At 38.8% G+C, this 26,176-nt stretch overlaps 1 protein-coding gene across 2 annotated transcripts in view; it reads left to right on the plus strand.

Moving 5' to 3' along the window:
- Window positions 1-26,176, plus strand: part of tspan4a (tetraspanin 4a) — an 84,513-nt gene that overhangs the window by 3,696 nt on the left and 54,641 nt on the right. The window contains exon 2 of one of the 2 annotated variants that reach the window (XM_088371815.1): window positions 13,020-13,099. In XM_088371815.1, the coding sequence (XP_088227941.1) occupies window positions 13,037-13,099 (63 nt within the window). In that variant the 5' untranslated portion in view covers window positions 13,020-13,036. Of the gene's footprint in view, window positions 1-11,511; window positions 13,100-26,176 lie in introns of those variants that run through there. The other variant, XM_088371814.1, reaches the window with a different exon arrangement.

Genomic DNA, 26,176 nt, shown 5'->3' on the forward strand with positions numbered 1-26,176 from the left:
AAATCCAAGCATCTTATGTACATTTGTGTATTAATTACTATGTATTTGTGACATTTGATAATTAGGGTTGTTCCCTGAATTGTCTTCTAGATTCAAAAGGGTCAGAAATATATATATATATATATATATATATATATATATATATATATATATATATATATATATATATATATATATATATATATATATATACATATATATACATATATACACACATGGAGGTTTACAGTAGATTCATAACTGCATTCGAATGTGTATATTCACATACACACATGTTCAAGTGCAGCTATGAATCTACTGCAAACCTCTATGTTGTGTTTTATGCTGAGTAATTTGTGGATGAAATAACATCTTGCTTGCAGATGCGTGTGTGGTTGTTGATCTAATTTTGATTCAATTGTTTAATCTTCACTGTTTCTCTGATCTGATTAAATTGGATTAATTCAGGATTGATATTTTTGGCCTGTGCCTCACTTATTTATACATTCGGTGCAGCTGCGGCTCTGTTTTGTGCTATGATTCTGATGTTGTCTGCAAACTGAAAAGGCCTGTGGAACTTTCAGTTTAATTTTGTACGTAATCTCACTGTTTAGATATATAAAATATAAATTATGTTCTACTGAGTAACATAACATAGATTAACATAGATTGCTGGAATTAAGCGCCTACATTCACAACCAAACACACTGGAATATTTTGAAAGGCAATCTTAGAAAATCACACTAACAAGAATGAAAACATTTGCATTTAAAAATATTGTCAGTTTTTGTACTAGTTTTATTCTTGTTGCACTCTAAGGGCAAATAAGAAAATGGAAATGTGCCCTGCAGTGCACTGTCAACCAGGCCAGGTTGTACTTTGCCGAATGCCGTGGAGACTGTTGAACTTAAGCTCTTACCGCTACCATATTTTCTGGAGTTCTGGCGGTGCGAGGTTGGCCGGTTGATTTTTGTTTCAATGCTGATCCACTGGCTCAGAAGTTAGTAACCCTTAACAAGATTGAGTTTCAAGCAGGTACGGGATCATGTCTCCCAAGTCTGAATTGCAAACGGAACGCTCGTTGCAGTTACAGATTCGTTCTTGATAAACATTTCCACAATGAAAGCGCGATGCTCACCGGTCCAATTCATAACAAAATAACATCATTCGAAAATTTATTTGCATTTTATTAAACCTACAGGTGCGGTTTATAGTCCAGAAATTACGATACAAATGTACATACATACATACATACATACAGACATACATACTACATACATACATACGTTACGTTATGTTACGTTACGTTACGGACAGACAGACATTTGATTGGGGATAAAAATGTTCTCATTTTAATATTGTTATGCAGAAACACACGTGACCAAGGACAATTGTTCAAACGGTTTTTAAATTGTGGTGAGTGCTATGATTAACATTCTTACTCTGCCGCTCTATACAATTGTCATATCATCAATTGTGAAGTTAACAAGGCACCTTCAGATTAGTTGCTATGGAGACAAAAATGGTGGAAGTCACGAGCAATACTCTACAGATGCCTATTTTCCCCGTCTGGTTTGCAAAGAAGCCTTAAGTGTATTGCTGATAGCACCACTTTCACTTTTTGACGTTTCTGAGTTGACAGAAGAGCGTCTGTATAAACTCAATATTTTTTTCCCCTCTAACTGCTTCCCCATATGTTTCAGCCTCTATGTGCTGCCATGTCAATGTGATCTGTGACAATCGTCATCAACGTAACTTAACAACTGTAATGGATAAAAAAAGTCTACACATCCCAGTTTGGCAGTTTTTGAACGGTTGTGTGTATTATAGTTAATCAGACACATTTTTCACCAACCTGTGCATCTCAATAAAAAACTATTTTTTTAGCTAATGTGTTTGGACAACTGTTCGACTGTATTGGAAACTATACAATTCACATTCAACTCACGTCAAGTGGAGTCAGTGCACATGCCTTTGATTAATCCCATTCACAATTCAACTTTTTCAGTCGGCTTTCATAAAAAAAATATATTTTCACTCACAGTTTACCACACAAGACACAGTTTGCAGAAAGCTTATAATGCATATTGTTTATTACAATTATAAATGGTGTCCTGGTTGTAAGATTCATGCTTTTTTGTGATGAGCAGTAACGCTGAGTTTTGTCCATGGAAAATTTGCCTCTTTTTTTCTGCCATTGTTGAACATTCATTTTGTTGTTGCCATTGACTCTTCTTTGGTGGATTGGATGATTTAAGTTTGAATAAAGAAGACATATGTATTGAGAAGGTAACAGTTTATTCATCAAACGTTGTCATCTTGGAGGATAGAGTTCAGTCCCTGACTGTAGAAAGCTGGGACGTCCACTGGTTACAGAATTTCATCTTAATATCTCTGCATTGAAATCGCTTCCAATGAAGACAAGCCTCATTTAACCAGTGTGGGAGAAGCTGCCCCACTGCCTCCTCCAAAAGATTTTACTCCATCAGCTCATTAATCAATATGGTGTTCTCAGCGCCGGCTCCGCATTTTGACCCAATGACCCAACTGCTCTAGGCAGAATCTGGACTCATCAGTGAACATAATATTTTCAGATACCAGTAGCGCAACAATCGTCAATGGCAACAGCAAAATAAGCTGTCTGCCATTGGCAGAGATGATTTTGCTTCTTTTTTTTTTTCATGGGCCAACCCACATATTCAGCTCTGCTGCTCATCCCTCAAATGCAGATTATTTACAAATTTAGCACCATTCACAAGGGACACAAACAGGTGTTCTAACAGTGTAACATTTATTAGCAGAAAGCATTATTACAAAAAGAGAATAATCTACCAACCATAAATTTTGTTTGGGTTCCGTTTATGAGGAGTATCCAACAACAGATATAAGAGACGAACGGCAGATTACGATGTAGTTATATTATTTTGTAACGTGGGTATTGTGGTTGCTGGAGGGAAATTCTCCTTGTTTGAGAGGGTTGCAGGAAAATGAATGCAGCGTCGAGGTGTCCAAGAGATGAGGAGGAAGCAGAAGGGAGAACAGGGCAGGGTAGTGGGCCGTGCATTTCACATCTAGGCCTTCATTAGTGCTCGGGCTGAATCAATCCAGCCCTCACTAGCTATCGCAATGAAAGGAAGCAAGACAGACCATTTGGAATTATTTAATACATATTAAATAAATTTTAAATACATTTTGTCCATGAATACGTATTAAATTTATTCATGGACAAAATATAATTAACATCAGTCTGTGATTCAGATATTTTTAGGCCAGCAGAGAAGGTCTTACAGGCCCTGACGGCCCACCACTGGTAAATACAAACTAGAACTTTCTTAATGTCTGGATGCAACTAGTAACTTGACAAAGAGTGCTGACGATCTGGTAGTGTAGTGCGGTTCAAGATAGGTTAAACAGGCATGTTTTAGTAATTCTTTTTGAATGAGATACAGATGCCAGTTGGCTCCAAAACACCTGTCGTATCTGTAATTACACACACATTTAGGGTGTCCCCCGCCTACTGCTCACAGTCAGCAGGGATAGGCTCCAGGATAAGGATAAGCTGTTCAGATAATGGATGGATGGATGCAATGCACACGCACGCACGCAGGCACGCACACACACACGTACGCACGCACTTTTTTAAAACCTTTTTTCATTGATTAGATTCTAAACTGATCCAGATGCTCAACGTAGCACAGATGTGTGGTTTTATAATTGATGGTTTCTATAATCATGGCCTAATAGTGGTGTTACTTAGAGGTGGATTATGTCGATAAGTCCCTTCGAAGGTAAGGTTAAAAAAAAAAGCCCACGAGTTAACCTTGACAAACCTAATGATGAACACGTGCTGCAGATGTTCAGTGACATGCTTGTCTAATACTCCAATATTCTCAAAATGAGGTGCAAAGCAGGTCGTGCCGAATTATTTTGATCATCTATGGTATCTGATGAAAACAATAATTAGTTTTTGAGTGTAAATAAATATAATCCTTCAATCATCACATCATCATCTCCGTTCACAGTCACTAAGATCTACCCATCTTTTTGTCAAAAGCGAGCAGCCTTCTACAGACGTCACATTCACAAAAAAAAATATTCTTTTTATCAACAAATAACAAATGTTCAACCGACAGTGTTGTGAATAATTGGACCGAGACACATGCTGTGCATTTCAAAGAATAACATCCATTTTTCTACTTTCTATAACATGGTGACGGCTGTTGACTGCCTTTAGTTACTTGTGACAGCACAATACAATAGGCTGGAGATAGGAATTCCAAATATTTATGTTCAATAGCTGAACGTGATGTAATACGTTTGGAAAAAACATCCCTGTGAGCACATAATGTATGTGTGGTCTAAAATATTCTGATATTACACAGAAAACCAAATTAAACTCAGTCAGTTTTCATTTTCCAATTAATTTACATCATAAAATATCATATTTGTATCTTAATTGCATTTGCACAAAGTACCAGAGTGGGCTTTTGGCAGGGCGTACTCAATTTTAACTTTGCAAGAAAGTGTAGCAGCCCTCACACTTTCAGCATCACAAAGGGTTTGTGCAGTATTTTGTGTGCAATTGACACAAAGCGTAAATGTACATCCTTGCTTCCGCTTCAGTTAATGCTCTAGAGATTGTTTCCTCCTTCTCATGTGCTTTATTTGATAATGCTTCTTTTTCATGATATTGTTTGCCTTTTGAATCCCCTTCACTATCTTTTGCTGCTCCAGTCAGTAAAAATTTCCTCCTACTATGGTACAAATCAAATTGGAAAAATAAAGCTTTCATACCAGCACAATAGCTTCTAATTTTGTAATTGATTAAACAATTACGAGAAACATGGTACAGTAGTAAATGCTATGCATTAACTTTATCCATAAATAAGATGCGCAAATGGCGTAAAGTTTTGACATTTCATTTAAAGATAGACGTGACTGTTCTCAATCAACCAGAGCACTCTAATTAGCAGAGTCGAAACAAAACACACCATAATATCGGAGTAACATACAGTACGGAACTGAAATGGAGAGATTGAAGGAAACATATAAATGCCCACAATGTAGTAATGGTGCTTGGGATGTCATGGTCGTGGTCTAGTCATGTGACTTTATTCTACCATATTTCAAGCAGGTTTGTAGCTTTGTTTTGGAGGTATTTGGTGGATCTCACCACGTTTCCATAGCTTCTTCTTATAGGCAGGTTCATCATGTAAGAGCCGACCGTATTCATGTTGTGGGTCAGTGCCTTGTTACAAACTTATTTGGCATGACTCCACAATGGAGGCAGATTTGTTCTCTGTTCATTGTCACCAAATCTGATAGTGATCTCTAAACATTCAAGAATTACATGCTTTGGTGAAGCAACAATTTACAGAATTCAAATGATATATATACTCTAGCTTGATAATAGTTTTCAGTCAGTTTTCAAACCTATTATTTTCTGTCAGAACAAGAACCCTTTCGATATTCGACAAAATATTCTGGTGCTTATAATTCATGTTTTTAGATTTCACTCAACAGCTTTTCTTTTGTTTCCATCATCTGTTGGAAGGTTGTTTTTTCAACTATTGAACCTCAAACCACCTGACACCCACGTCTTCATTTGAATCTTTTCAAGTTTAAGCGAGGTCACACACGTACGTGCTAAAATGGGGCGTAAGGGGCCGGCCTTCCGAGTGTCTTGAAATGATGATGACAATGTCAGCTCCAGTTTAATATGATGCCAGAACACTGTCATGAATTAAGGTCGATCTCATTCATCATTTTTTCTTTGTGTGGTCTTAGGTATTGCTGAAACATTTGAACACTATATGATCTTAAACTATGAAAACAGTTAACACAGTTAAATTAATTAGATCAAATGTAGTTGGTTACATTTTTTTGGGAAAGCAATTAAACTAGTACTTTCTAGTTCTGCTGCTATTTTGTTACTGTTACATTTCCAAAGTATTCTTCCAACACTGTTGGTATCATAAATTGAATCATCTGACTTGGCGTAAACTAAGTCATTTCATGTGCTCCTCAGAGATGTGCTGTTTGTTATGCCCAGTGCTCTGTCTTCTACTGTAGATAAATCCCACACACAGGACCTTACGGTATGAGAACACTCCACTGAATATATTAGTTCCTCTGGGATTTCACTGATAGCTTTACATTGTGTTGATGGGACTGGTCGAAGCTGACAGCAATAACTATTTATCTCTTAATCTTGAAGAAAAACACTGGGAATCCTATATGATAGAACTTATCTCATGCACTGTGATTTCACACCCTTTAAAGTCAGAGATGAAAGTTTAGTTGAATTTAATTGTGTTCCAAAACACTAAGCATATGCTGTTTTACTTTCTTTTCCTCAACAGTCAATCTGATTTATAGTGAATAAACAGTTACGTATATTGGCTTAAAGATTTTACTGAACAAAATGATCTTGATGACAACAGTATTTCTTTTGCAAAATTTGTGAACTTCACCAGGAAAGAAAACCAGAAAACGTTCATTTTTCCCCTTAAGACCTATTTGCGTTAAATTTCAAACAAAGTACAGACTACATTTTACATAACAATGGAACAGTGTGACTTCATTGGCAGTCAGAGTTTACTTAAGTTCTGTTGCAAACATTTCATACTTTCCAGTCTGGAACCACATGGAAATTGATTTTCACAAATCACATTTAAGACATTCATTTGATATGTGTCTGACTTTGGCTGCGTAAATCAAATTTCCAACTGTTCTGCGTGGCAGGGAATGAATTTCAATGTGGCAATCCAATTTGCTTTTCACTCAACTCTACTAGATATATCATCTCCACAAACGCTTGTATTCTCTCACAACACACCGGTCGGTTTCATCGAGGAAACTGCATTGGTTGGATTATTTCAGTAAATGCGGATTGAGTTAAAGTCATCTGCAATGAGAGTTCTGTGTCTGACCTGTCAAATAGTCGTCTCCTTTATAAACCAGTCGGAGTTGTCCATCATGCATATGAGTCCCTGTCACTGTCTTTACATGCACACAATGCACGTTTGTTCTCTTATTGCATATACTGTACTGCATCACCTTGCTTTTTAACTATAGGGGAGTATTATTCCATTCATATCTATAAATACATACATAGACGGAGAACATATTTGTGTTTTCTTGGACAGAGTTTGACTGGCACCCCCCTGCCCCTTCTAGCAGGGATTAGCCACAGAATGAAAATAGATGGAACACAAATGCATCTGCATTGTCAGGTGCTCATACAACAGATATGGAGCACAGATCATCAGTCTGTCATCGAGATACTCGCACCTCATCGAGAGGAGACATGTGAGTGGAAAGATAAACTGATGAAAGATATTCATAGCTGTAGATCACTGGAACAGACTTCCCCTGACACAGTTGCAATCTTCTTATCAGTTTATAAGGAGGGTAAAAATACCACATGATAAGGTTGGATTGTTAAATTCCTCGCATCTGCGCGATCGTCTGTGTTTCGTAATTAGCTCTCACGAAGACGACTAATGAGGAAGCCACTCCAGAGTGAAAGTAATGGTTTTATCGTGTGAACAGCTTGGATGTCTTGACGCTACCATAATTCACATAGATGGGCCCAATTCAAATGATCTATAGGTTGAAAGCACGACAGCCATGCTCCCTAGTGAACAAAGCGTCGTCAATAGCGGCACGGTTGGATCAGTTTGGTGCGGGAAAATTCAAGAGCCCATTATAAACACTGTTGTGGAACTGGTCCTTTTCATCTAACATCTTCTGGAAAGTCTTCTTTAAATGTAGCACAATGAACAGAAGCTTGTCTTGAAAGGCACACCAAAATTCTCCCCCCAAATAGTGTTGCATTGATTGTGAAAACTGAATAATTGATTGACAAATAAATTATGAATATCCAGAATGTTCAAACATCTTAATGGTACCATCATCAGCACTTCTACTGGATGTCAGCAATCTGTAGAAATCGTCGTAAAAGTGATGGATAGCTAAATGGGGAGGTTGAAAAACTGTCCCAGTTGAGTAGACTATTTACTGTACGTATATGTTATTTAAAGATCGGCCCAGGAAAGAGTTTCAGTGAAGAATCATTTTCATTTTTACTTGTCACAAGATATTAATTAGCCAGTTTAACAGATGTCACAAGCGCTCCCTTACATTGATGGACTAGAAAAATGTTTGACATGTTTAATGATTGAATGCATCCTTCTGTACGGCGTGGTTAATGCCATCAAAGGTGTTTTTTTGTTGTTGACAGTTTCGGAGATCTTTTCTCACTTTGGTCAAAGGAATGCACAAAGAATAGTATTCACGTGTCTGATGTCTCTAATTATGGTGCTATTTTTTTTTACCTAATGGGTTTCTGAAATTTCTGAAAGCAAAAGTTAAACCAAACAAATGATCATGCTGTCATGTTTTGATTGGTGCATTTTAGCTTTGGAAAACAACTGAAGTGCAAACTTGCCGAGAACACATTATCTCAGAAAATTAAAATATATTTTCATCTCAAGTGCTGGTGCAAGCTGCATCTGATTGAAACACCAAAAGAACCAATTTATGTTTGTGTGATTCAAATCAGTGATGAACTCTTGAGGTCACCAAGTAATATTGTGAGTTCTTATGTAAATATACCCAGTTTGATTATCTCAGTTTCCACATTTCAACATAATTTAATCAGATGCTATGGTGGAGAGTGAAATTTACTTTTTTAAGAGAAGCCTGCAGTGAAACAACACAATTAACTAGAAAGGTCAGTTATAGAAATCAGCCATCCATCCATTTTCTGTACCACTTATCCTGTGCAGGGTTGTTAGGAGTTGGAGTTCATCCCCGCTGACTTTGTGCAAAAGATAATTTGCACCCTGGACTGCATGCCCGTCACTCACAGTCATACAGTATTGGTCACATTCACACCGTTGCTGTGTGGGAAGTGATCCCCGCTGCCAGAACAGAAATTGGGGGAGTGAATCACTACATTCTCTGTGACTTAAAGAAACATGTGTATGCATTTCAATGTATTCTTGGACAATCTTTGAGTACAGTGAAAAATGAGGTTGGAACAAAATTAACTTGACTGAATAATAAAAAAATAATAATTACAATGAGCCGACTTGTTATAAAAGAATCTATATGCAAACCCTTTCTCGTCAAATGAAGCTCATGCACAAAACTGAAAACATGGCATAACAACAACCAACGTATATCTCCAGATCTTGCTTAAATAGCATCATCTTGCAATTATTTTGTAGCTCCATGTGATGAAAAGTATCAGACAAATATCTGTGAATGATTCAAAGTAGCACTCTTACATCTGCAATTTTTATTTATAGAGAAAAAAAGCACATCTTCAAGCTCATTCTGTATGCTTAATGTTAGTGTGGCGTAATGCGTATACAGTTTTCTGCCTGGCCTGTTTTGTCATTTAAATGAGATATTCTCAAGAGCCCCGTATTCTATCTTTAAACAAGGAAAAGCAAGGTAGCCTCATAGCCCTTTACAACTGCACAGAGGCCACAGAGCAACACGGTGCACTTTGTTTAGCTTTCTGAGGGCTGTCCATTTGCCTTTTGCTCCGACACAGGCATTCACTAGTACGTTAATAGGTTCTTTTATCTGGGAAAGATCATAGTGATGAATTTCATTATGCAATGTGTTGTTGACACACACACACACGCACGCACGCACACACACACACAGTGAGAGAGAGAGAAAGAAAGTGAGAGAGAGCGAGAGAGAGAGAGCTTATCGAAGGCAGAGAGCTCATCGGAGGCGTCGTGTTCGGCATTTTGGCAATAACATGAATGACAACATAGTCAGAAAAGTATGATCCAGTTTCATTCTTAATGAATTTCCTACTGTTTAGTTGATCCCAGCCTGTATATTTTATAAAAATGAAGATTATTGCAATTAGTATCTTAATCAACATATAGGTGGGTCACATTTCTATCATAGAGTCTCAACTACAAATACAGATTGGGAATAAATATTTGAAGTATGGCTGCATCTTTGTATTATGTGTAAGATTATTCCAGTTAATGAAAAAAATCGTATTTTTCTTGAATGTATTTTCGGGAATGCACCATTGCGTTTTTTAAATCAAAATATGACGGGATTTGTGTGCATAGTGAATGCTGTTTTTTTCATCAGGGTCACAAATGGTTGTTTGGCAACAATTTTAATGGTCTCACACGCTTTTTCTTGTTCAATGGCAACAATTGCTATCATTAAAACTGTTTGGGAATGTCTTTGCAGTTTACAAGCTGTTTGCAACTAAGCTCTGGACATTTTACCATTTTGAAAGGGGGCTCATTAATTGTTTGTATAAAAATAGGCACTGAGAGCCTGCCAATCCATCAAATGTACAATCAAATAAAAGATGAAATATTTTTTCCTTCCTTATTTCCCCAAAGTGTATGTGTAAAGGAGCCGTATCACAGTATCTTGCAATATTTTCTGATTCCATTACTGAGTGAAGTCAATGGAAGAAAAAAAAAAAAAAAAAAAAAAAAGCACTAAAATATGGAACACTCAATTTTTTTCAAGGTAATTTATCTTTAGATTATGAAACTTAACTCAGACAAACTCTACACACACAGTCTTGGAGTAAATATTATGTTAATATAAATCAGATGACTGCTCCAATGCCCCAAGAGTTTTTAAAAACATCACCTTGATGCCCCTCAATGCTTGTTAAAAATAATTTTAATAGAAAATGCCACCTAATGGCCATGAAATATAAATGTCAAAAAAAAAAAAAGGATCAGGTTCATCTATATAATAATGTCCTCTGCTTCCATCAATATTCCTCATGCGGTAAAAAGGCCAGTCCGTCTAATTGCTAATTACCATTTTATCACTGACGTCTGTCTACGCGGAGCTCAGGAATGTTTCATGAGAAAACACCATTAGTTCAAATGTCACGCGTGCAAGTTGCATTCAATCGACAGATGAGGCATGACAGAAAACCATTACATTTTTAATGAAGTCATGAGTTAATTCTGAAGCTTTGAAACATCCCTTTAGACCCGTAACGCAATCGACACAGATGTGTAGAGCAAACATTTCTTTTAGTGTGAATGCAAGCTGCAGTGGCCACTTTATATTTATGTCGACATAATCACGCTTTGTGGTGCGAATCTGTGTCGGTTGCAGCTCGCCGGATGCTGCATGAGCTCGGGCCATGGGGAGAAGGGAACATGATTGAAGCTGAGCATGCACAGAGTGGTGGGGCTTGTGTGCAACAACAGCGTCTGCATGTGGAATGACTTTTAGACAGGAAGTAGAGCGCAGAAGAAGATGAAGCACTCGTGCAAGAGCAGCAGCTTTCTCAAGGGTGCTATGTCAACAACACATGCACCAGTTTCTGGGTGTGCGTGAATGTGTACTTGGAATGCACGTGTATAATTGAGTAGAGATGGCCAGCCAGGTATGATTGGCGTGTGCTCCAGGGAGGTTGGTGCTGCAAGACAGCGATTGGCTGTGCTTGATACGTAGTAAGGAGTGGCTGGAATATGAACGTCTGCTCCTGCCTTTTGCTTGGGCAGGTTTTCGGGACAGCTATCGAGGAGACGTGGTGTTTAAGTGATTGCGCATGCCGAGCGCAGAGCATCTCAGCTTGTGAGAGAGGGGACAAGAGAAAAGGTTGGAGGGAGGGGGGAGCAAGAGAGAAAGAGAACAGAAGCTCGTGAATAGAGAGGGCGGGAGCTTCAGGCAGAGAGACCGGACCGGCGTTCAAACACTGCAGTCTTTCTTTTGCTTCTGAGAAGAAACTGTCCCTCTTTCAACTGCCTGTCTGTCTCGCTGCTCAGCCATGACCCCACTGGACGTCTTGTTCTCCATGCCCACCTAGAGAGGACGAGACAAACGCTCTCTGGCGCGGGAGGGAGGCACCAGAGGACGGGACACTTACTAATTTGGGTCTGGAAATTAATTAAGCATCGTCAGCACTGAGGGAGAATATGAGGGAGTTGAAGAAGACGACTTGATACGCCGTCTGCGGGGGCAGAGAAGAGAGGAGGAGTTACCGCGAGAGACTTTTCGGGTAGAATTGGCAAGTTAGGGTAGAGGTAAAAACAGAGAAGAGTAGATTAGGGATTTCAATCCACAACGATTAGTTTGCTCATGTACATCATCCATCCATGTGTGCTTGTTAATGTTCCATTCACACTCCCACCCCCAACCTTCTCTTCGCACTGCATGTCAGCAAAATCACGTCTCACACATGCACGCTGCTGAGCTCTGAGACACAGCGTGCGCGCATGTTGAAGAAGTTGCAGCGGGAGCCCGATCAGCAACTTCTCATGAGACCCGGCAGGACATTTCTGGATCATTTTGACAGCCCAAAGCAGCTGGGCATGACGGAACGGGAGGTGTCAAAGCTCTCCAATCATCTGCCTGATTAAAGTGATTCGAGATGAACCTGCTAACCATCTTATCTGCCAGGGCACGACACCTGCGTTTGAAGGATTAGAGCGGTGGGAATCAGGGATGGTCAGATGTGTGTGCTTGGATTAGGCTCTAAACACACAAGAATTACACAGGTGTTGCGGCAGGATTATGCAAACTCTCCTGCTGTATGCAGTGACATTATAGGATTTAGGAATCAGGTGAATGACAGAGTGTTATCTCCAGCAGATTAATTCTTATCAAGCTATGACTCTTTGGATATAATTGTATCAGTTGCTCCAGGATTTAAAAGGTAACCTGAGGATAGGTGAAAGCACTTTCAACATCACCCCTCAATGACTTTGGCTCCCTCATTGTGAACTTTGCACAGTGCTGAGTTAGGCAGTTGCTGCTTAAAACTTGTATCATGAGACGCTCGAGCACGGATGAGACGCCGTACCGGCGAAGTCCGTCTCTGGACAGCAAGCCTGACACACCGCCGTTCACCTCTGGCTTCCATCGATTCAGTGGAGAGTTTGAATACAAGCGGCCGCCGTTTGCGTTCGGCTTCACCACCACAAAGGGGCCACAGACAACCAAAGGCCGCTGTGCTCCAGGAAAGAAGTATGTGGTGTTTTACCTGGACCTCTCCTTCATATTCCTTCTAGAACTACGACGCTGCAGGATGGCTGAAGGTTGTATGATGGCACTGCGTTATGGGATGGTCTTCTTCAACCTCCTGTTCTGGGTAAGACAACATTTTGTTTACTCTGTCTGACTTACCAACTATTTTTCAGCTTGTTTGCTTTCGATTTCTTGCTTCTGTTTACTCTCATACAGCTTTGCTTGTTTGTGATGTGGTAATGATGTGAGAGGAGAGGGTGAAGGTGGTCCAGATCATGGATATGCGCTATGCTCACTGTGTGGGTGATTCAAGCGTATTCTTCTTACTATAGCATACTTAAAGTGTAGGTGTACGCTGACTTGTTTGCCGTATTAAGCTTTGGCTTCCTTGCAGCGTGTTTTATATGCACTTAATCATAGTGTTATTATTATTCAGTAAATCTTTCCTTGACTGTGCTTTGCCTGCCTGCGTGTGCACCTCAACGTTTAAACATCTAAGTGAGTGCCAGTCTGCGGTAGCTCGCTGATCATATCAGTTACCCATGAAGTTGTTTTGTCTGCCTGTGTCACTGGCACTCTGATAACACAACAACAGGTCACTTTCACTCACACTGTTAAAAATGTCAGGTTCCTCCCAAGTGGATCCGACTTGACTATTGTGTGTTTTGGCCACAAACTCCCTCGGGAAATTTCTTTTAACTCGTCACATAGTTTGCAAAGGATTCTGGTCCCCATGGCTACCTTGCTGGCACTTTCTTTGATTTGCCGTATTGTTCTGTTCTTAGTGGTAATGGAATGAGCTGAATCTCGAAATACAATCTAGTTGCCCAGATGCAATCTCCCTTAGGCATCGAGCAACCTCTTCACTCCCATATCTTGTGTCTGCTATAAAACTCAGTGGAAGAGAGGTCACAATTTATTTGCACAGATGTGTGTGTGCGTGCGCGCGCATGTGTGTGTGTTGGCGCCATGAGAAAAATATTGACCACTTGACCACACTGAGCTATTGGCCCTCTCCTCTGCAGTGAAGCCAATCATGTTACAAACCTCCAGGTAAGAATTGGCAATCTGGCACCTGTCTTTTTATCTGAGTCACACAGATTCATCCAAATCAAACCTCATTTAACATTGGGATTATTACTGCAATTCAAAAGGGAATACATTTGGACTGCAATTTAATATATGTACGTATATTGGAAAGTGTAATATACAACCATTTAATTTATAATTCACACAGGAGTTACAGAATCCGCTGATGCCTAATGATGTGTTTTGAATTTTTTTGAATATTTTAACAATGCAATACAAATACTACACTAGATACATACATACTACATCTATATATAGACGCTAACACGGCAGAAAGGACAGCCAAGCTCTAGATTTCATAAATATAGATGTATGAAAGGAAATATATAATAGGAGGGAGGGAACTGGTGTATTAATCAAAGCTTAATCAAGACAGTTTCAAAATGAATAATATTTTGGGTAATAAATTACCATTTCACAAAGAGAAATCACATTAACGGTTCATTTATTTTTAAGCAAAATGGCTGATTCGTGCTTGTCTCCACTGTCTAATATGTAAATATTTCCTGTTTTACTCCATCATAGTTGAACATTCAATTCAAGCAAGAAAAACATTTACATGGTCTATAATTACCGTTAATATTGGCAACCTACCAATACCAATAGTGCAGGCATAAATCATAAATAATTGACCCAACAGAATTTCTAAGATGAGCCACAATATATCATGCTGTCTGGATTCAGGCTCAGTTTTAGGTTAATGTTAACAATGTTTTTATACACTTTTTATCGTCTTCCTAAATGCTGTTGACTGTCCATTGAAGCCTAAAATGTGATGAGTAAGCGAATGGTTTTAAGATAAGATAATAACAGGTGTCTGCACGAGCTGTGTGTTGACAACAGTTCTTCAGTATATCAACACAAAGAGCAAAGAGTTGACATTTTCAGTTGATAAACACCACTGACATTGAGAAATGGGAAGCTCAGAGGAGGACAAAGACAATCTTAGCAAAGTCAGACTATTATTTTCTATATCCATGTGCTAGACCTCTGCTCACTACTGCATGCTAACTGAGCTCAGTCTATCTGCTGTCATATAACATCGGTGTTAAACTTTCAAGACAAATGTTAGCACTGGTACATTGTGTCAAATTACAATTGAACGTTATGACGACGTGGGTCAGACTTGCTGCGTGGAGGGCAAAAACGAAAAGAACATGCGCATGGTTATGTTGACTGGAGAAGGCTGACAACTCATTTGCACCCACACACCAGTTGCTACTTTGCTCAGGTTTTGCTGCAGTAGAAAAAAAAAAAAGAGTGACAGGAAGATGCACTACATCAGAACTTTGAAGCGGCACAGCGGATGAATGGTTAGCATTGCTGTTTCAAATGACGTTCAAGGTTTATCTCCGTTTGAATCAGCATTGGGAAGCTTTCGCTGGGTACTACACACTGTCCAACAAACATTAATTAAATTGTTAGTCCTGCAATTAACACCATGGTGTTTCGTTCAGTATATACCCCCCCGTCTCTCACATCATAAGTAAACATTAATATACAACATCCACTTAAACTCTCCAAGCCCTGATAAATCAAAGTGTTGCTTCACGAATGTCATTCAGTGTATTGATCAGTCTCTATAAGCAAAGGGGCAATTAAAAAGGCACACAGAGTAGTTGTATGTATACTACTGTTATAGAAACTGTCAAAAATAAATAAATAAATAAATAAATAAATAAATAAATAAATAAATAAATGAATAAATAAATAAACTAAAATGATTAAATGCAGCTAGCTGTTGGACAATACAGTGAAACCCACTGTAAATCCTGGGATTTAGCAAATTTGGCATTTTTGGTGCAAAGTTTTTTCCTTCATTCATTGATTCTGATCTTTATAAATGAATTATATGTTCAAGTGTGCTTGTATTGTTTTAAATGTGTGTTTAAATGTTTTTTCCAAGCACCATAAATTATACAATAACACGCCTGCGGTGTATTTTCATGCCACGGATTTCACAGTGTTGTGGAATGTAACCCCTGTGATACTTATCTAAATGGAATTTTGTTTCATTTAAATATATTTACATTGAATTATCTAAAAACGGTCCTATTTGAACTATAATCAGAGTGGAAGGCAATGTCAGAGTGTCCACTTCCACTTCTGTGATCTCTCTGGCCAACATTGCATCATCGACCCGAGGGGCTCTGCTTGCAGTTGCTTATAACCATACTTAACACACCTCAACCTGCCACAGGGCCTAACCTAATTATTGTCTTCTCCCTCAATGCCAAGGAATATCAGTACTTCTCTTGTGCACAGCATTTAAAGGGGATGAGAGAAGCAGCTTTTATTGACAGTCTCTTGTGATCGCACCCACAACGACGCTAATCACCCTGCACCTTGGTTAATAAGGTGGTCCTGTTTTTGTTTTGCTTTTAGTTTAGATCGTTTAGATCGTTTACGCCATCATAATTTCTTTATGAGGCACTACTTTGTCAAAAATTATAAAATAGATTGCACATTTTTACTAAACAATTAATTATTAATATTGATAAGACTGAGACTAACACTAAAAATAATTAGTGTGTATATGAATGACATATTGGTTTGAGCCTAATTGGGTTTGAAGCTAAGTTACATTTTTGCAGATGTCAGTGTCGCTAATAAGACCAAAAAAAACCCCAAGATTTTCACAGCCCAGTGTGGATCTTATAAAAAACAAAAACACTGGAGGAAGACAAAATAATGATGCGGTTACATGCACCAGTGAATTCTTTTAGTAGACAACTATGAATTTTAGCTTCTTTCCCAACCTTTAATTGAGCCAAGGCAGAGCACCAAACAAAAATGTCACAGAAAATATGAATTCTAAAATAATGATGAGCTCATCTCATTCTACTCACAAATTGACTCCCATTATTCTGTATGTCGCTGGCTAAGATGGACAAAGGTATACATGTAATTAATAAATCCTCTTAGGACCAGTTAAATGAAACTGGATAATTTCTTACTTACTGGGCTAACCTCTGATTTCGGTTATCGTATTTCGCTCCATATCATGTGGAAATGTATGACAATAGAATTCCTTGAATTACTGGATGCTTGAATAATATCTCACAGTGCATTAGTATCAGAGCACCCTGGCTGGCAATCACCGTCTCACCTGCATGCACTGAATGTTCATCAACAGAGATTCATGGACCGAAGCAGCGCTTGGGTGAAACGTATTACGACCTCCTAAAATGTTTTCATCATAAATGAATGGAATAACATGGACACTTACACCAATTGCAACCAATTTGGTCACAGCCTCGAGCTCTGACTCCATAATACATAAAGTAACACAGTAATGACGTGCCAGTATTTTAGAAAAATAAAACCGTGATTTTAGCGTCTTTTACGTTATTTTCAAGTAAACTATCCCTGGTATCACGTATCCTCACCCACTATATATGCAAAGTGCTTGCTTAGCACCCAGTTCCAAATATGGTCAGGCTTTAGCGTGCAGTGGGATCAGGAGTTCCAAAACAAAAATTCCAACACTATTAACACTTTTTAAGTCAATATAAATATAAGTAAATTTCTCTCCTTTGAAAGTAGAATGGATAAAGAGGTGAAAATAATCTGGAGAATGTTGAATTTTGTTATTACATTCCAAGTGGTATTGGTGCAAACCTTGGGATGTATTTTATATTTTGGTAATGAAAAGACATTGCCATAGAAACACATTCAATCGGAGCTCTGCTTTGTGTTGCTGTGTGCGTACATCATACCCTTGAAAAGAAAGTCAAACAGGGACAACATTCACTGAAACAGAAGTACCAATGTGTGAAGTGTTAAATAAGCTTAAACCTTGGCTACGAGTGTTAGAGGGGGGAAATATTGCGTCTTCCCAAGCAAACAAAAAAGCTAATAAGCCAAGACTGTAACCCAAGACAAATGCTGATTATCCCCTGAATGTAGTCGTGATGACTTTTGCAGAAAATTGCAACAGTACGATGCTAAAAAATATGCAAGCGCTTATAGTTGCAAATCACTACAGGGGCTGGTAAATGGCTCAGCGTGGAAAAGAAAGACCAAAACAAATTTTAATTAATTTGGACAGCACAAAAGGGCTTTTCCTCACTTATAGAAGAGTGTTGAGTAGGTGGGTGATACCCTTTTCAACAGTGGCTGATTTTGGGACAGAGATACAAGAGATATGATTGCAGGCTGTAGGAAGAGCCTGAAGACATGTTCTCTGAAGTTGTGTTTACTTGTCGTCAGAATGTAGGTCAGAACCCAGTGGAAAATCCAGAGATTGCCAGAGTTGTGAATGGATTGCATCCCTCTCCAACGATTTTAACAGATCAATAGAAATTGCCCTTCTACTGATCTGAGTTGTGTCTGACCTGCCCTGCTCAGCCCCTGCTGCCACACAATCCATCGATTCAAAGCAGGACACGGGAACGTGCGTGGCATGAGAAGCTCATTTATTAGGGCCGCACTTTGCATTTGTCAAGTGAGCCATGTTTGTGCACATAAACTCAAAGGCAACAATAGCAGACTGCGTCTGGCTTTTGGTGAAACCTGGAAACGGAGCCGTGGCACAAGGGATCTTTGCATTGTTTATTTTCATGATTGCTGCGAGGTGAGAGCAGCTACCGTGTTTGTATTTCTTTTCACGATCAGTAATCAAATCAGGTTGACATCATAGGCCACAGTGGGACACTCAACTGGACATTTAAAGCCAAATAAATCTAAATATTCACACTCGCACAATACACCAATATTACCACTTGAATATTCACCTCAGGTTTTCCCTGGCTTCAGAGAGATCATTAAGGCTGACCACTGGACTATGAAATACAGATATGGCCTGAAGTCTTCAGATGAACCTCTTTTAATCAGTTTATTAATCAATCATGTGTTGGACTAGATGCCCCCTAAATCTTAAATCTTCAGCCGTCCCAACCTTTCAACTTTGTGGAACCTGTTTGGAAAAGGTAATTTACGGTTCCATCTTAATGCATATTGCACGGCTGAGACATGTTTGTTTTTTGACTTGTTTAACAGTTGGTAACAGTTTGAAGTGCAAATTACATGCAGGATGTTTCAGTAGCTGACCGCAAATACCTTCAGACAGAATCGACACTGCCTCTGCTGGTTGCAGCCTTGAAGGGCTCTCCTTCTTGCATCAATTGTTTTTGACATTTAAAATCAATACCAACACCTCCTTCTTGCATCAATTGTTTTTGACATTTAAAACCAATACCAACACAATCTGTCAAATTCTTCACAATCAATTACTTTTCAAGTCCTATGAGCACAACTATCCAATCCATTCTCACTGGCACCTTAATTTGAAATATAAACATTTAAATGACATAAAATTGGGATATAAACTGGAAATAAAAGTTTACAACACCGAACCAAGGCAAAACCAACAATTCATTCGGCGCACATCACTAAAAACTACATTGAGCTGCCAATAAACTAATTGCTCTCCTAAGTTTTTTCTTAGCTTCACTTTCATTGGACTGAGACAACACAAATTAAACTAACCCTCGAAGGATTTAATTACAATGAAATCCAGTGTGCCCGTCACCTTTAATCACACTTGCAAAAATACGGAGCCTCCGAGGCTTTGACAGGTTTGTGTGAGGGGACCTGTTACAGGCGCTCTTAAAAACCCACTACCACTAAAGTCTACATACATAACAAACTAACAAGTCACTTAGAAAAACATGACTGGTCCTTGGCTGTCTACACTAAATATAGATCGATTCAAGATAGATCCTGTCAAGGGTTTGTAAGATAAGCTGCCAAGGAGGTCAAAAAATGATTCAGAAGAAGATGGTGAAGAAAAAGTCGACAAAGTATGGGCTTTTTTTCTCACCACATTTGTTGTCGAAAAACTGAAGTCGCCTGCCCACTCGAATTGCCGTTACAGTAGCCACTCAGACCAATTCAGCCAGTTACCAGGCATCCACAGTGGAAAAAGGTCAAAAACACCCCCAAGGTGCCTCAGTCACACACAAGTCAGTGAGTTCATTTTGAGTAGGTTTTCATTTTAGAAATCATTGCTGTACAACCCTCCCTCTCCCAAAAATTGTCAATCATAAATGATACTGTAACTGTAACATACCCTTATCTTCCTCTAGCTGTTAATACTGAGTGAGTGAGCCTCCACCAACTTTCCAAATTAGCCTGGGGCATGAGTGCATGGAGTAGAAATAATCAGTGAGCAATGTGCTGACTCTTCGTATGTCAGTGTTGGTGTGAGAACATACAGGACAGTATTTCTTTCACCGCATCAGCCTGTCAACACTTCTTTGTTATTGTACAATTTTTCTCGACATGCATTTAAAAGGATTTGTAATCAAGTCAAGCATCGACACTGTATGTAATATAATATATCCAAACAATGTCTAATTACTGAGAACAATGTGTTGAACTCTTTGTTTGTCAATGTCTTGTTTTTTACTCAACATTAGGAGTTCTGCTGTATTAGGATCACGTAAATAAGTGAGATGTGAGGTGTTTGGCTAACTCCTGTTGTTCACTTAATCCAGGGGTGTCAAACCTTTTTTTCACGGGCCGCATTGTAGTCATAGCTTCTTTCGGAGGGCCATCATGACTGTCAACCCAAATAAATGTGTGAGCACCTCAGCTTATATACAGTAAAAGCTACAAAACAAACTGACAAATAACTCGTTTTCAAATCAGATGAGTAAAAACTGGTCAAATATTTAAAAAAAATTTTTTTAAAGTGAAGACATTTTGCAATTCTAGTGATGACACACAAATTTGATGCACAATTTGTCTTCGCGGGCCACATAAAATGATGTGGTGGGCCGTATCTGGCCCCCGGGCCTTGAGTTTGACACTTGTTACTTAATCACTTACTAAAATGCGCTAAAATTTAGCGGCTAAATCAACTGCACGGAGAACGCATTTCAACATCATAATGCAAACAAGCCATTATTGATTCCTAATTTGCAAAACATTGTTCAACATTACTATTTAACAAAATGCAAATGCGTGTTTGTTAATCCAAGTAAATCAACATCTATTTAAATTGGGTTTTTCTTGCCCGCATTATTTATGAAATACTGATTGACAACTGGGTTGCCCGCATTATTGATGAAATACTGATTGACAACTGGGTCTTGTAGGAGCATGATAAGAAATGTGTTGGTTTCCAGCAGCATATTGCTGCCTATCAGCCAAACAACACAGAATAATGTCGTCTGTGTAAAGACCGGCATGACAGTCTTTTAGAGAGGAGCCTCTTACAGTGCTATAAATTATAAATAAGACAGGTCTTAAAAATGCTCCGTGTTGAATATAATTTTGGACTGGATAAAATATGTCTCTCCTTGACACACTGGGATATTTCAGAAAGGTTAATCAAAATCACATCATATATCCTCCACACACCGAAAGAAGTTGGCAAGGCAGTCATTATGCTGCTTCAATAAAGGTCAGGGATCAAATTCAAACACCAAAGTTTAGTGGGCGCAGAACATTCTGATTTATGAAACTTTACCTTGTCAATGTGTCTCACAGAATTCGTGTAGGTTGTTGTATTAAGTGCACTGGAACCTAAATGGACCTTCAATTTGAATGGGAGTAGGCTGTTTAAACCAGCATTTGCGCTTTTAACTTGGGCTTTTTGGGGCTCGACAAATGTACACTCGGCATATGCACAAAATGTGTTTGTGTGTAAATAATAGAAAATACAGTGGCATCAACCATGCAGCAAACTGACTTTTATCAAAACGTTACTCATCAGTCAGAGGAGTGGCAATGCATGGATACAACTAGCGAGCTGTACTGTAAGAAGCAATGTTTCTGCTCTATTGTTGTCTTTAGAACGCTTCTCTAAAATTTTGCTTGTGAACTTGGATTTGATGTCATTAATATCTGAAAAGAATGACTTGTTGACCCCAATTAAAGCAGTCTGGTGAAGATCTTGGTAATTGTCTGGTTCTATCAAACTTCACAAATGCTTCCGGGATGTTACCTGTGCATCTGTTCTTAATCACATCGGGGTCAATGTCGAAAAGTTCAACCATCTATTCTGACAACTCATTGATGTCCACATCAAGAATGGGGTAAGCAATAAAGGTCACGCAGGCTTCCAATTTCCTCTAGGTCACAGAATCTGTCTGAAAAATTCCCAACCCCTCATGGACAACAATAGCCAATCAGCACTACTTAGTATTGCCGTATCCTCTCTACTCATATCAATGAAATTCTTGCTGTCATCAAGCAAGGACAGAAAACGTATTTGCTTAGCCATCTGAGCTAAATGTGACTGAGGGTACCTCCAGAATCTAACACTACATTCCTCCAGAAAATCTCTGATTGGACTTGATGATTTTAACAACACGGCTCTTGCACAAGTGCCTGTCGTTGGATGATACAGTAATAGTTCACAAATCAAAGTACTTACTGATCCACTTTACAGTCTGCAATAAATTCTGAGTGTGATGCTGTCATCGCAGGTGTGAAATCATTCCTTACTAAAATCAGTTTTTTTAGTGGGATACTTCTCCTTCCCTCAACAATTTGTTACAACATTGTTGTAAAACTCCCTGGATGGTGGTTCTCTGTGGAAGCGATGTTAAAAACTGCTCTTTTGTACAAGTCAACGAGCACTATCCTTGCGAAAACAACAATCCGGGTTCCAGCACTAGAGACCACAGGCTCGTCACACTGTCAAAACAACTGAGCAACTATTCATGTCCAACTCCAGCGGTTTCATTGTATCAGCAGACAGCGCACACCACAGTGTTCACACCTGGCTCGACATCGGCAATAATGAACAGAATCTTATTATTAGAAATCATAATTCTGCCATTAAGGAGACTATGATAGTGCCTCATTAGTTATCCAATTATCGGTAAAGGTTTTCTTCCTGTATATTCAGGATGTTTTGTCTTTTACTGGAGTGACTGCTGCTGTTTTTGATAGCCAAGCTCAAAAGATCTTGGGAGGGGGCAGGGTACCTTTTATTTTGATTGAGTGGGAATTTAGACCAGTCCAGTGATCATTTTTAGTGACCTTTCAAATTTTTGCTATTGTTTTTTTGAGTCTGTTGTAAGCGACTGGAAAGGGGCTGGCATGCTATGGTTAGCTCTTGGGTGATGTGTTGGAGGTAATTGATTTAGTGAGCTTGGACCCATAGAAATAAGCTTATTCACTGTAGGATCATAAGGTTCGAAGATTTAAGGCCTCACTTTACAAAACACTCTTTTACACCATACCAGAAAGCTGAGAGTAAAATTAATGGTCATTGAGTAATCCATGCTGACAGACCCGAATTGTGAAAATCTTAAAATATTCATAGAGGACACTTGAGGGCTGAATGTGTCAAAGTGATGTGCGATGTAGTGGAAAAACAGCAAGTGGGTGTTGAAATCAGCACTTCACTACAGACATCCCCCCTCAATTTTGTCAATGGATCATTGAGTCACATTCCGTACTTCGTGAACTGCAGCTCACTTCAGGAAGTTAACGGATTGTTTGAATGAAAATTGATCTACTGAGTCATGCAGTTGTAAAATCAGCGCAAACAGGTTCTCATGACATGAATAAATTCCCAAAGACAGCTGTGATGTGTTCAAGATACATGCATATGTCCAAGAATGAACATCCTGGCAGCCTGTCTTATTACAGATGGTGACCAGATGGAACCAATCAGCTCCCTCGCCAGACCAACTCTGTTTTAATAGGAAGAAAAAAAACACATCTCTTTGACGAAGTGGTTTCATGCCAGACACTTCCTTAGGTTTAGGGTGCGGCGCACTCCCCACTGGAATGCATCCAATGTGAGATTCTGTCTGGATGTTGCATGTTATCCCTGTTGCGTGTTCCTTGCACATTCCAAAACGTGAAGCCTACAACAGGTTCATCAGACCACTGGTGTGATTTTATGTGTGAATTTGTTAATATGTGACTTGTAATTGACAAGGGATCAGACAGACATATTCGGACAGGAGTGTCAAAGCTGCTTAATTTTTTTTTTTAAAAGATCACATGTACTCATACACAATAAATGAGTATTGTGAAAAGATAGTTTTAGATTCTTAGCATTCTTTTGTAGTGTGTAGGACATGTCTGAAACATATTGTACCTTGCCACAAAAAACACTGTACAGCAAAATGGAGTTGAATTCAATTGATAGAGGAATTGTATTCTTTGGAAACTGTTTTTCTACATTAACAGAGAGACTCTGTTTGCTGTGTAATTCTCCTATGTAATCCTCTTAGTCAACTGGGATAGGCATCATTTGTTGCCATAACAGTGAAAAGAAAATGCTTCATAAGAAAGGCGTCTTAGGGATTTTCAGAGTGGGATGAAGGAAGCGCATATAGGTCCTTCGGTATTTAGAGCCAAGAAATAGGCAACTTTACCGAGAAGATAACCACAGTTTTGACACTCAATGGTGCTGTGGGAGTCTGAGATTGTCATTTGTCAGTTGTTTACAATTGGCATCCACACAGTGTGATGCATGGTTGTGAAAGTTTCATTCTCTCATAGCGTCTCTCTTTCTAAGAGTTCTTATTTTCATTTTTAAGTTGCTATCACCCTGGGTGAAGCCGAGCATTACCTTTTATCATTCAAAATGATTTTTGGGCTAGTTTACCTAATTGAGTTCAGGGCACGTCTCAAGACACGCCATGGTGATTTTACGGAAAGCTCTGAAGTGAAAAAATAAGCAGAACAGCTCTGTCCACTGCGGGATGTTGAAGATTTCATGTGGTTTACTCATTATAATATCTGTAGACCTTCACCAAAAGCCACTGGAAAAAGATTTTTACTGTTAGGGTATACTGGTTTGAATTTTTTTTTGGTGTGATTGGTTGTTTTGGATAACTTACTACTTATTCTTTTATTTTTTTTATTTTAAAAGCAAAATATTTCTAATAATGCTGAATAATAAAAAATATACAACATATTTGCAAAAGACAACCAGTCCCACCATAGTAATTTGATAGTGGCACCAGTTAGTAAGCATGAGTGTGAGATTTTGATGTATGGTCCAGCTTCAGCACTTGCTATGAAACTAAGACATCGCAAACAAATCAAATAAAACAAATCAGTGTCAAGAGTCGTTTACATTTATTATTCCCATGTGCATCGTGCAATTTAGATAACTTAATTCAAAATTCTGCCATTCCTGTGCCCGCCTAATATTTGTAAGCAAATATATTATTCCCTCCACACTGATAGCTGTTTCTTTTCTACCATTTCTGAATAAGATCAACAGAGTGAATCCACAGGCACTGTGATTTATATGGAAATGAGCTAAATAGATGTGCGTGAAATACCAGTAAGAATTAGTAGAGACAGTGACAGTTCACAGTTTTTGCTTTTGATAAACAAAGCCTTACATATGCTCTGCTTTTTAAGCCAGATAAAAAAGCAATTAGGAATATTTCTGTTTTTCTGTCCATGCTCGCTTACACTTGAACACACAAATATTGTAGTGCTGCACTGTTCCATTCGTCCCTGGCCAGTACCATGGCCCAAAGCCCAACTAATCTGATGAGATTGGATTATTTCGACACATCTCCGGAACCAAAAACCACACAACCGCACCTGGGACTCTTAAACAGACCTAGCACGTTTAAACAATCAATTTACAAGGATATTCAAAGCAGACTCCATTTTTGGGGATAAACATTCTATCGTCTCAATATTCCTTCTGAAGGATTTGTGTGAATATCAGCAATGAGTCAGAGTAGACGTCATATGCAATCTAAGTGTGGCTCAGACATAGCGCACACTCAGCCACATCACCACAAGTGAGAAACACGGAAAAATGCCACATATGCTGCTTGGAACAACACCATCACACGTACCGCATAGGGTCTCTGAGAGGACAGGTACCGTATTTTCCGAACTATAAGGCGCACCTAAAAACCTCCAATTTTCCTCCAAGTTTTATTTTTTATTTGTTTTAAGTTTTAAAAGTTTTAAAACCTCCAAGTTTTAAAATGGGCCATTCATTGAAGGTGCACCTTATAATCCGGTGCGCTTTATAGTGCGGATAATACGGTACTCAATTTCTATTGAGTTGTTACACAGGAGAGAACTTTTTGACTTTGTAACTTCACCCATCTGGAAGTGTGAAGGTTGAGCTGCTCAGATACAAATCTTAGCTGCTCCCCTA

This window comes from Syngnathus floridae, chromosome 3 (genome assembly GCF_059516105.1).
Source record: "Syngnathus floridae isolate MCC-2025c chromosome 3, RoL_Sflo_1.0, whole genome shotgun sequence".
NCBI classification, from domain to species: domain Eukaryota; kingdom Metazoa; phylum Chordata; class Actinopteri; order Syngnathiformes; family Syngnathidae; genus Syngnathus; species Syngnathus floridae.